This window comes from Scyliorhinus torazame, chromosome 17 (genome assembly GCF_047496885.1).
Source record: "Scyliorhinus torazame isolate Kashiwa2021f chromosome 17, sScyTor2.1, whole genome shotgun sequence".
NCBI lineage: Eukaryota > Metazoa > Chordata > Chondrichthyes > Carcharhiniformes > Scyliorhinidae > Scyliorhinus > Scyliorhinus torazame.
This window is the reverse complement of record NC_092723.1, coordinates 167,553,347-167,565,676: the sequence shown is the minus strand read 5'-3', so window position 1 is coordinate 167,565,676 and position 12,330 is coordinate 167,553,347. Positions and strand designations below refer to the sequence as shown.

The 12,330-nt window shown below is 47.5% G+C and overlaps 1 protein-coding gene across 9 annotated transcripts in view; it reads left to right on the top strand.

Annotated features, from left to right (window-relative positions):
- The window catches only part of caskin1 (CASK interacting protein 1), a 733,094-nt gene extending 726,119 nt beyond the window's left edge, over nucleotides 1-6,975 (top strand). For all 9 annotated transcript variants that reach the window (XM_072481603.1, XM_072481604.1, XM_072481602.1 and 6 more), the window contains one exon: nucleotides 4,741-6,975. In XM_072481603.1, coding sequence (XP_072337704.1) covers nucleotides 4,741-4,837 — 97 coding nt within the window. In that variant the 3' untranslated portion in view covers nucleotides 4,838-6,975. The remainder of the gene's footprint in view (nucleotides 1-4,740) is intronic.
- The last annotated feature ends 5,355 nt before the right edge of the window (nucleotides 6,976-12,330 follow it).

Genomic DNA, 12,330 nt, shown 5'->3' with positions numbered 1-12,330 from the left:
GAGTTTGAGTGCAGCTCATGGACCAGACTAACGTGGAATGGTAGACAGGGCAGGTGGGCATTGGGTCCATTGTGTCAGCACCTGCCGACAGGTAATCTAATTCCACTTTCCAGCTCTTGCGTTGTCCACAGTCTTCATAGAGTCATAGAATTTACAGTGCAGAAGGAGGCCATTTGGCCCATCGAGTCTGCACCGGCCCTTGGAAAGAGCACCCTACTTAAGCCCACGCCGCCATCCTATCCCTGCAATCCTACCTAACCTTTTTTGGGGACACTAAGGGCAATTTAGCATGACCACTCCACCTAACCTGCACATCTTTGGACTGTGGGAGGAAACCAGAGCACCCGGAGGAAACCCACGCAGACACGGGGAGGACGTGCAGACTCCGCACAGACAGTGACGCAAGCCTGGAATTGAACCTGGGAGCCTGGAGCTGCGAAGTAACTGTGCTAACCACTGTGCTACCGTGCTGCCCCAGTCTTATGAGTTCGTAACCATAAATCCTCCCAACATCGCTCGCATTCTGACAACAAGAATAAAATATTTGGGAATAATTAATTAGCAATTCCCTTCAGCCCTTCCCACTGCTTTACTCAAACAGGGAAAACATAATCCAAAGTTACCGGGGAAGCTGCAATCCTCTTAAAATTCTACCAAACAATCAGACCTCCCACTGAGGCATCTAACAGGCCAGCCACAGGCCTCCCCTCGCGGGAAGGTCCTGTGGGGGAGTGGGTGGGGTGTAAAAGCCCTGCCCTCCGAAGGCTATATTGAATGGCAGCGCCACGAAGGAGGCGGTGGCTGCAGCCGGTATGACATCAATTTAATAAACTAAACATCTAAGATGAATTCATCGCTTAAGCCTGATCGCTTGGAGCTGGACCCAGAGGCAGCCGACGCCACTGCAACATTCGAGCACTGGCTAAGCTGCTTCGAAGCGTACCTTGGATCCTCCACCAAGACTTCACCGACCTCCAGAAGCAGCAGATCCTCAACGCACGGGTGAGCCCGCAAGTTTTCCTTCTCATCAGGGATGCCCCCTCGTATACGGCGGCGATAATGCTGCTGAAGGGACAATCTATAAAGTCTGTAAACGAGGTGTATGCTAGCACCTTCTTGCCACGAGGCGACAACGCCCTGGGGAGTCACTAGCCGAATTCCTGTGTGCCTTGCGGGTACTCTGCCGGAGCTGTGCTTTCCAGGGAGGCTTATGCCGAACTACATCCGCCAGCGATTGCTGGAAGGGGGTACACTCGGCCTCCCAGAGACAGTGCAGCTCTCAAACTCGCTGGAGTTGGCCTTCCAGAACATGGAGGCCTACACCTCCGACACGCGGCACCCTCGTGGACCTCGTGGGCGCCGCCATTATCTGACTCCAGTGCGGCGCAGGCCTGTGCCGTGCAGCAGCCCGCCAACGCCTGAGGCCCGCAGTGCTACTTTTGCGGCCTGGGTAAGCATCCCAGACAAAGCTGCCCTGCACGCAACGCGACTTGCAACGGGTGTGGGAGGAAGGGCCACTTTGCGAAAGCCTGCCAAGCCCGGTCTCTCCCTAAAACTCCTGGGCCCAGTGGTTCGGAGCCAGCAGAGACAAGCCCAGACATGTAGCAATACAACAGTGCAATACAATACAGTGGTTTACCACAGTGTGTCAGGGAGGGAGATGTGTGTGGCAGAGAGGGAAAGGGAGGTGCATGTGAGAGAGGGAGATATGTGTGTGTGTGAGAGGAAGACAGAGAGGTATGTGTGAGAGAGGGAGATGTGTGTGTGAGAGAGAGGGAGTGAGTTTGTTGTGTGAGAGATGGGAAGATGTGTGAGAGAATGGGCGACTTGTGTATGTGTGAGAAAGGAGTGCTGTGTGAATCATAGAATCATAGAATCATAGAATTTACAGTGCAGAAGGAGGCCATTCGGCCCATCGAGTCTGCACCGGCTCTTGGAAAGAGCACCCTACCCAAGGTCCACACCGCCACCCTATCCCCATAACCCAGTAACCCCACCCTACACTAAGGGCAATTTTGGACACTATGGGCAATTTAGCATGGCCAATCCACCTAACCCGCACATCTTTGGACTGTGGGAGGAAACCGGAACACCCGGAGGAAACCCACGCACACACGGGGAGGATGTGCAGACTCCACAGACAGTGACCCAAGCCGGAATCGAACCTGGGACCCTGGAGCTGTGAAGCATTTGTGCTATCCACAATGCTACCATGCTGCTCCGTGTGTGAGAGAGGGAGATATGTGTGTGTGAGAGAGGGAGATATGTGTTTGTGAGAGAGGGAGAGACGTGTGTGAGAGAGAGTGGGAGACGTGTGTGTGTGAGAGAGAGGGGAGTGGGAGACGTGTGTGTGAGAGAGGGGAGTGGGAGACGTGTGTGTGTGAGAGAGAGGGAGACGTGTGTGTGAGAGAGAGGGACACTGTGTGTGTGTGTGTGTGTGTGTGTGAGAGGGAGACGTGTGTGTGTGAGAGAGAGGGAGACACGTGTGTGAGAGAGTTATACCGTCAATTCACTATGAGACCGTGAGAACGAGTGAATATAAGGCTTTATTATCCAGGAACTCGTCTGCCAGTGTCTGCTGTACAAATGAGTGCCACCCACAGGTGGCCGGTCTGTATATCGTGCCGGGGAGGGCGGAGCCAGAGGCGGAGCTCACCAGGGTTCCAGTACAAGGTCATAGGTCACAGCACTATACAGACAGTTCATACTTAGGTGAATACATTCACCACAGCAACATAAACCAGGAAGGACCCAGGTTTGAGGTGTAATGCTCAGTTTGGTATTGACTTGTTTTAGGTGTGGCCTCTATAATTGACCTCAACTCTAGTGGCTTGAGGAAGGGGGTGAGCGAAGGTTTCACACCCAATGACTTGTATGGAAGCGAGAAATGATTGATCTCCTCTCTAGCGACCCACCGTGATTGAATAACATACTGTCAAGATTCAGAGACCAATGCATGAGGCAGTCAATCCCACGTAGCTATGCTGCAGCAAGGGGTCGGGTGTTGGGGGAGTGATGGTGTGGGGATGTGAAGAAAGCAAGGCCTACACATGTTGATGAGGAAACTATTTGTTCTAAAAGAAAAGAGGAAGGATTAATGTACTGTCTCTCAATGATAGAAAAAGGCACCCCTAAAAACATACGAGCATACATTGAAGAAGGAGCAGGAGTGGGCCATTCGGTCCCTCGAGCCTGCTCTGCCATTTAATACGATCATGGCTGACCTGATAGAAATCTGAAATCTTCAGCCTGCCTTCCCCAATAACCTGGCAGTCCCTTGCCTCCCAATAATCTATCCACCTCAGCCTTAAAAACTCTGCTTTCGTCGCCTATTTGGGAAGTGAGTTCTAAAGACCTGCGACCCTCTGCGAGAAAGAATTTGCCTCATCTCCGTTTTAAATGGGTGACCCGTTAATTTTAAACAGTGACTGCTAGATTCTCCAGCAAGAGGAAACACCCTCTCCACATCCACCCTGTCAAGACCCTCCCCAGGGTCCAACATATTTCAATCAATTTCCTCTTGCTCTTCTAAATTGCAGCAGTTACCTTTCTGCGGAGGATAACCTGCCCATTCTAGGAATTAGTCTGATGAAACAAACTCAACCTCCCTTGAAGTGCTTCCAGTGCTTTCTGTCTCAACGAATGATTCTAAAGTGGGATAAACTTATAAACGTCAAGTTAGTGACTGTGGCAGAGACCGGGGGCGGGATTCACCATTCCCTGGCGCCGATATCGCAATTGGTAGAACAAGAACAAAGAAATGTACAGCACAGGAACAGGCCCTTCGGCCCTCCAAGCCCGTGCCGACCATGCTGCCCGACTAAACTACAATCTTTGACACTTCCTGGGTCCGTATCCCTCTATTCCAATCCTATTCATGTATTTGTCAAGATGCCCCTTAAATGTCACTATCGTCCCTGCTTCCACCACCTCCTTCGGCAGCGAGTTCCAGGCACCCACTACCCTCTGTGTAAAAAACTTGCCTCGTACATCTACTCTAAACCTTGTCCCTCTCACCTTAAACCTATGCCCCCTAGTAATTGACCCCTCTACCCCGGGGAAAAGCCTCTGACTATCCACTCTGTCTATGCCCCTCATAATTTTGTAGACCTCTATCAGGTCGCCCCTCAACCTCCTTCGTTCCAGTGAGAACAAACCGAGTTTATTCAACCTCTCCTCATAGCTAATGCCCTCCATACCAGGCGACATTCTGGTAAATCTCTTCTGCACCCTCTCTAAAGCCTCCACATACTTCTGGTAGTGTGGCGACCAGAATTGAACACTATACTCCAAGTGTGGCCTAACTAAGGTTCCATACCGTAATCGGGTGGAGAATCCCTTCCGACGCACAAACGGGGGCGGCGCCGGTTTGACGCCCGTTTCCGATTCTCCGCCCTCTCCGAAATGGCGTCATTGCGTCGCATGCCATTGGAACGGTGCTGGCGCGTCATCAGAAGGCCCTCCCCCCATGCTCCACCCCCGATCGGCCAATTTCCCCGGCTTGGTGGCTGCGGACTGTGTCCAACGGTGCCACAGTCGGCCGGGAGCCGTGCCGCTGGCCCGGGGTGGGGGGGGGCTCCTGCGAGGGCTGGGGGGACTGGTGGGGGGTGGCCTGTGGGGCCATATTTGGCAGGATATACCATGTTGTACGGCGCGACCGCTGCAGGTCGTCTCGATGAATCGGCTTTGCACTTTTCAAATTCTCCTACAGCTGAAGTGCGTTGGCTTTTCTCTCCACAGGGCTGCATCTGAAGTAAAGAGCACAGGCAGCATCCTGGATGACATTGGCAGCATGTTCGATGACCTGGCTGACCAACTGGACGCCATGTTAGAGTGAAGGAAAAGCGGTAAAACGGCAAGAAAACCTCAGGACTCAAAAGTGGGCACCGTGATCTTTAAAATCCAGACCAGTCTCGGACACAGTTTCCCCTCCGTGAACCCATTTGGTTTTTTTTTTTGGTTTGCACAGATTGAAGGGAGGAAAAAATTAGCTTACCTCAGGATCTCGTCGTACGCGAAGATCTGCTGGATTGAATTTACCGACACCATCTTTCAACCAAAACAATAAAAGAAAAAGGCTAACGATTGGGGAGATATGCAGCAGACAGATGACGCGAGGTTGAATTATAATAATGTAGATCCGAGATATTGCAAATGGGAGGGTGTTTAAACTCTTAGAATTACTTTTTTAAAAAGGTGTTAAACGTGAGATGTACATGTACACTGTAAGCATGAGAAATAAGATAGGTTTGTAAACATTCAGTGCAGATGATGGAAGTTGTGCACAAGGACATGGTTTAATTGTGACACTAAATTTCAAGCTGTTTTTTCTTTTAAATTCCCCCTCCCCCCGGTTGCAATGATAATCACAAAAGCTAATGGGATTTGGGCAGGGCTGCTTTATGTTACTTTCTGTCTAATTGTATTCGTAGTTCTGCAAGTCAGAGGAGATTAAAAACAGAACAATTGCTGAAAATGCTCAGCATCTGTGGAGAGAGAAACCGAGTACACATTTGGGGGCAATGTCTCTGTGTCAGAGCAGCCAGAGGAGAGACAGCACTTCCTGAGGAGCTGGGTGGAGGAGCGATGCTTACACCACAACACTCGATTGGTCAGGGAGGAAGGAAGGCGGGTAATTTGTAAACACTCGGGAGGAATGAGCACTTGACAGTTTTAACAGAGGAAGTGAGCCGCTGTGTGGTTCAGTGGATAAGTGCTACATGCAACTGGCTTGGCGATAAAGGCAGGGCCAGGGAAGATATTCCGTCAGACCTCCTGCTCACTATCCAGTATCTATATGGCACCATTGAGGGCATAATTACAGTTAACGGTAATGCATGCTACAGTAGAACAGACGGCCACCATCCACTGTCCAAGTTCCCATTTGAAGAATGACCAGTCGGGTGGCACGCTGGCTCAGTGGTTAGCACAGCGCCAGGGACCTGGGTTCAATAGTAGCCTTGGGTGACTGTGTGGAATCTGCCCGTGTCTGCGTGGGTTTCTTCCAGGTGCTCCGGTTTCCTCCCACGGTCCAAAGATGTGCAGGTTAGGTGGATTGGCCATGATACACTGCCCCTTAGTGTCCAGGGATGTTCGGATTAGGTTAGGGATGGACAAGGGTGGAGTGGGCTCATTCGAAGGGTCGGTGCAGACTCGATGGGCCGAATGGCCTCCTTCTGCACTGTAGATGTTCTATGATTCTTTGGACAGGTGCCAGAGGACATTCGAACAGTGACCAATGAATCATCACCTTTGGGAAAAGAAGAAAATGACAAAGCAAGGCGCAACAATCTAAAATAAGAGCGGTCAAATGAGTAATAACTTACTGCCTGTCTATAATGTCAATTAATTTTGCCGGGGAGGGAGAGAGGTTAAAACAAATTCAACTGTCTGAATATAAAATGTAATATTCTCAATTCAGCTCATTACAAAAAAATTATTTGATGTCGGGCACCATGTGAAAGAGAAACAAAGATAATTTCAGTGACAGAGAGAACTAGGATTGACAAAATGGCGGTCAAACGTTTTGCCACACCTTTATTAAAGAATAATTGAGGTGCACATGAGGCTGAATGAAGCCAACAGCTGTCAATATAGTTTGAATGAAATCATTCTTTCCAGGCTAAATGTCACTGAGCTTCATTCGGTCAGAATGTGGCCTGTTCCATTTAGTCTAACAATTGGTGAAATCCACTGCACTTACATCAGTTTATCTCTGCACAGGACTTTGTTGAGTTTGAAAATGAACAGTGTCCTGAATTTCACCCCCGTGAATGTTTTATCGCACATCTGAAATATTCTTGCAAATGCTGTGGAAGGTGCCGGTTGCCAGGGTGAGGTTTTAATTCCAAATGATTTTATTGCTGTGGATTTTGTTACATACTCTGCAAGCAGCGTAACGCGAAGGAAGATAGGGCGGGATCTTCCGGGGTCCCCCCCCACCCCCCAGTCCCACCCCCACCAACGCCGCATCCCCCCCCCCCCCCCGGCCGCGGGTTTCCCAACGGCCTGGGGTGGATTCAGTGGGAAACCCCATTGACAGCAGTGGGAGCAGAAGGTCCCGCCGCTGGCCAATGGCGGGCCCCGTCCCATCGCTGGGAGACACGCCCCACGGGGAGGCCACAGTATCCCGCCCATAGAGTTTGCATTTATATAGCGCTTTGCACAATCTCCGGCCTGCAGGCATTTAAATATATTCAAAATGTAATCGCTGGTGGAAATGTAGGAAATATGGCCACCTTTTATTTACACAGCAAGCTCCCACAAACCGCCGCGAGGTAAATTACCAGGTGGTCTGTTTTTAGCAGTTGAGTGAAGTGTGAGGGAGATATATTGGCCAGGCCACCAGGGAGGAGACCCCCCAAAATAGTGCCGGGGGGGGTCTTTTATATCCACCTGAGAGGGCAGACCGCACCTTGCACCTTGGTTTAACTTCTTGTCAGAAAGACAGTCCATCTGCAGTGACAGCCTAGCTAACATCTTCAAATCTCCAGCGTGCCACCACCGTGCCAAGGATGTTGCATTGTGATAAATGGCCAGATAAGCTGGTTTAGTGATGTGAATGAGAGATAAATATTGTTTGAGATACCAGGGGAACTCTCCTGCTCGTTGCTGAATGGTGCTATCGGATCTTTAACATCCACCTATGCAAGCAGGTGGGGCCCTGAGTTTAACTTCTTCTCTGGAACACCCTCGCTCTAAAAGAGGAAACCCCCCACCATCAGTACTGCACTGGAAGTGTCAGTATAGAGTACTCCATTTACCTGACATTCTACGCCAGAAATATGCATTAGGAAAACATACTTCGTAGAGGGCAAAGCAATGGATGGGCATTGATTCCGTGTCCAAGGCTGCAAACGGGTTGGTCCAATTCTCTTGTCATCAGTGTAAAATATCGCCGCCTCCTTTAAACTTGATTGAGACTCATGGGGCAGTTTTGTCCGCCCCGTCACGCCACATTTCTGCCCTGACCCGCCGTCGGGATGCTCCGTCTCGCCGGCCTGTCAATGGGGTTTCCCATTGTGGGGCAGCCCCACGCCGTCGGGAAACCCCCGGGGCTGCCGGCAAAATGGAGCATCCCAGCGGCGGAGAATTCAGCCCCATTGGGTTCCTTTCCGCGTCCAGTAAGACAGATTGTCCTGAAGTAGCTTAAACCAGGAGGGCATTGCAAGCCCAGTCACTGCCAGAGAAGCTGAATTGGCAAAGCGAATGGTTTCAGTTTGCCGAGGTGGGTGGTCAAAGGTCACCCATTTGCCCTCAGCAGAGTAAAAAGCATTCATTGAAAAAGAAAATACGTTTATTGAGTTCGGCAAGTTGGCACAGTGGTTAGCACTGCTGCCTACTGTGCTGAGGGCCTCGCTTCGATCCCGGCCCCGGGTCACTGTCCGTGTGGAGTTTGCACATTCTCCCCATGTCTGCGTGGGTCTCACCCCCACAGCCCAAAGATGTGCAGGCTAGGTGGATTGGCCACGCTGAACTGCCCCTTTATTGGAAAACAGAATTGGTACTTTAAATTTATAAAAATATATATGTTTATTTGCTTGGTTGTGTTTGGTGAATTCAAATCCTGTGCTTGATGTGCATTGTGATTTTGAAGCCGTTCATTAATGCTTCTGACCATTCTCCAGGCCATCTCAATATGCTGTCATACATTGGCCCTGTGTTGAAAAGTGCTTTTGTTTTTATTTTGCAAATTGCTTTCACCAAGAGCCTCCCAAACACGCAATTCAAACATTTCGGTGTTTTAAAGACCTGGAAACCATCATGCATTTTATAGACTGGCACAACGTCCTTCTGTCTGCAGTCAGGCCAACACTAGGTTTTTCTAGTGCGATATCTTTAGTCGGAGTCACTTGTCTCCAAGACCGTAGTAACCAAGGCACCCTGACTCGCTAGAAAGTGAAACGAAACCCAAAATCTCCAGATAATTGTGGCAGCAGTGGCTGAGTGTACTGCTGGGTGTGTTGAGTCGGTGGGCATTCCACGGCCTGCTCTCGGTGACCACAGTCGCACACTGGAGAGATTTTAACGTCCAATCGCACACCGAGCATCTGCGACTGGGCTTGGTTGTGTGCGGACCGGTCAGCGTGTCCCAACTGGGTGTTGCCCGTCGGTTTAACCCCAGCTTCATGGTATTAGTTGGGGTAATCAAATTATCCCTGGAACTTTGCCATACATTCACGGTTCTAAACTGTACTAAACGTGTTTCCTGGCCTGTTTTCAAACTTGAGGGGTTCAGGGTTGGCAACATGAAGGATGAAAACAGCATGGCAGAGCAATGCGCTCTCTGTTATTGCCTTCCCCACCTTTTGAAGGGTTAAGAACAAACAGAAAATGTTATGCACACACACACTTACTTAAACTCCCTGGTTTGGTTGTAAGCTCAAGGATCCCAAAGGACTTTTGCACACGTTCTAATTACACCAGCCTTATCGGTTAGGGTATGTTGGAAGCTTAAAGAAGTTCAGCAAGTTAAGCAATTCCGGATGTGCAACTTTTGCCTCCCTGTGGCAGGTTTAGGTCATTGCAGAAATAGAAGTCCATCACCGCAGGGGCAAGCAAGAGGCAAACGTGATGGTATTTATGAAGTGAAACATTGGCATTTCCCTTCATTGAAATCTAATCTATATCATCATCCTGTTAGATAGAAACAGAAAACATTTAAAATATTTGCAAATGATCCTGTTCACATGAGAGATTTTACTGACCCAAGATTCTATATTAAATTATATATTAAGATGATTTACTCTAGCACAAGCTGGACTCCTGTAAAATGCTACTTTATTTTGAAGCCATTTTTAAATAAGATATATATAAATGATGTTTTTAGGTTATCATTTTAATCGTGTTGTTTTTTTTTCCTTTGGTGTTTTCAATGTTGAAGCAAAAGCATCTTATGCATTTTTTTTTAATGAACAATGACGTGCCTTGTTTAAGTTAAAGATTTATTTTGTCGAATGCTTTATGACATATCGAGTTTTATTTTCAATTTCACCTGTATGTGTGTTGGGGAGGAACACGCCTGTTGTAATATCAAATGTACAAACCGTGTATAAAGTCTGGTTTAAGGCCTGAATTACAATGAATGCATCTATCTGCCTGTGGTTTGAAAAAAAAAAGTGTCAATTGTAATTCTCGGATTTGAGCTATTAATTGTCTTATATCGTGTCCAATGACCCAGTGTGTTTGTCACAGTTTTGAACTTTCTTCAAAGCCTGAAAAAAAAATAACCGATGTAAATTGTAAAAAAACAAAAAATTTAGAAAGCCCATAAAAAAATTGTACGACTGTTATATTTTTATTAAGTTATGAAACTGTATCGTATTTTCATTATGTAAAGCTATGCATCTTGGCGCTTCATGCTACTCTGTGCTCTATTGAAAGTGATTAATGTCCTTAGGTGTGTTGTGCTGTTCGAAGAGGATTCCATTTCTTGTCAGTTTTATCTTCAAGAAGCAACTTCGATCTTACAGAGAGTTAGGAGAGAAAATTGTCCACTTTAATGTATTCTGGGAAGCCAGTTTATTTTTATCTTTTAAAAAAAAAAGGGACTACGTTTTCAGTGGAATTCCTCCAGTGTCAGGCTGCAAAATGTGTATGTCCTGTTAAACTCTGCCAATGACTGTATCATAACCAACATGACAGACATGTGGCAGTGTTGTGCTTGACAGATTGCATTTACTGCCATTGGCTCTAAATAAATGTTTTAAAAAAAAGGTTATTTTGTCCAATTCTACCTTCATTTTAACCTTTAACAGTTTGCCCTTCAAGGAAGAAAAGCCTTGCATTTATATAGAACCTTTGACAGGCGCAGTCGCGCCTCACAGTCAATGAGCTAATCTTTACGACATTGACCTCACTTCAATGTAGGAAGACGCACAGCAAACTGCCCCACTGCTGTCGGTGTGAATAATCAGATTACCTGATTTTGTGACAGTGATTGAAGAATAAATATCGACCAAGCCACTGGGGTGAAATCGCCAGGCATGAGGTCATTTACCTCAGGGGACAGGCGAGGTTTAACATATCTGCGAAAGGATGGCACCTCTAACAGTGCAGCACTCCCTAAGTAGAAGCTAGACATTGGTGTTCAAGTCCATGGACTTGAATCCAGAGTCTCCTGACTCAGAGCTGAGGATGCTACCAACAGAGTTATGGATGACAATAAGGAGTAACTGAAGCAGGAGGGTCGACAACCAGAGGTCCACAGATTAAAGCTAGGGGTGAGGTGTAGTGAATTCTCTTATGCAGAGAGTTATGATCTGGAATGTACTACCTGGCTGGAAGCAGATTCAATACTAACTTTAAAAGATAATTGGATAACTCCTTGAAGGGAAGAAAACTCACTATTTCTTTTCACAAAAAGCTGGCACAGATGGTTTCCATCTTTACTGCAAGCTCCCGTGATAACTGGAACAAACAGTGCAGTGCTGTGCATTCCGCTCATAAAACAACACAAGAGGCACTTCCAACCCAACAAGGTGCTATCTTAGGGATTCTGTGTGCAGCAGTAACCTAGTCAACAGTTAGCAACCTGACATCCTGGGCTAACGTGCTTGACTAAGAGGCAATGTTATAAATTCCAAAAAGACATTTGACCAAGTTCACCATGAAAGACTTTTAGTTAAACTCAAATGTGTTCAAGAGTCAGGGTCAATCTGGAATGGCTAAGAAATTGGTTGAAGGATTGAAAACAATGGGTGCTTGTTGGAGGGGTCACGTTGAGGCAAAAGGAAGTATACCCCAGGGTTCAGCAAATGACATTTCCAAATGACATAAATGACTTGGAGTCAGAAACTCAATGCAAGTTGCAGAGAATATCAATGGCAGCTCAGAAATTGTGGACTAGGCTTGACAAAATGCGTATGTGGGCAGAATAATAGAAAATTGGAGGGATTGCATGTACTCCATGAATGATACTGAATTAATGAAGAATGAAGTAGCAAACCTTAGCAGGCTTGAGGGAGGGTTTAAACTAAAATGGCAGTGGGTGGGGATGGGAACCTATGCATGGAGTCAGAGGAGGGGGAATCCAGGACAAGAACAAATGACACTAAGAGGAATAAGAAAAAGTGATAGGCAGAGAATCAAGGGCCAGAATCAAACAGGGCCTCAGTGAAAAATACTCAGGGAACAGGACAAGGCGTTCTAAAAAGACAAGCCTTAAGACTTTGTGCCTTAATCCGTTGAGCTTACTCAACAAAGTGGATGAATTAACTGCACAAATAGATATACATGGGTATGATATAGTTGGGGTAATGGAGACATGGCTGCAGGGTGTCCAGGGATGGGAATGGAACATCCAGGAGTATTCAGTATTTAGGAAGGACA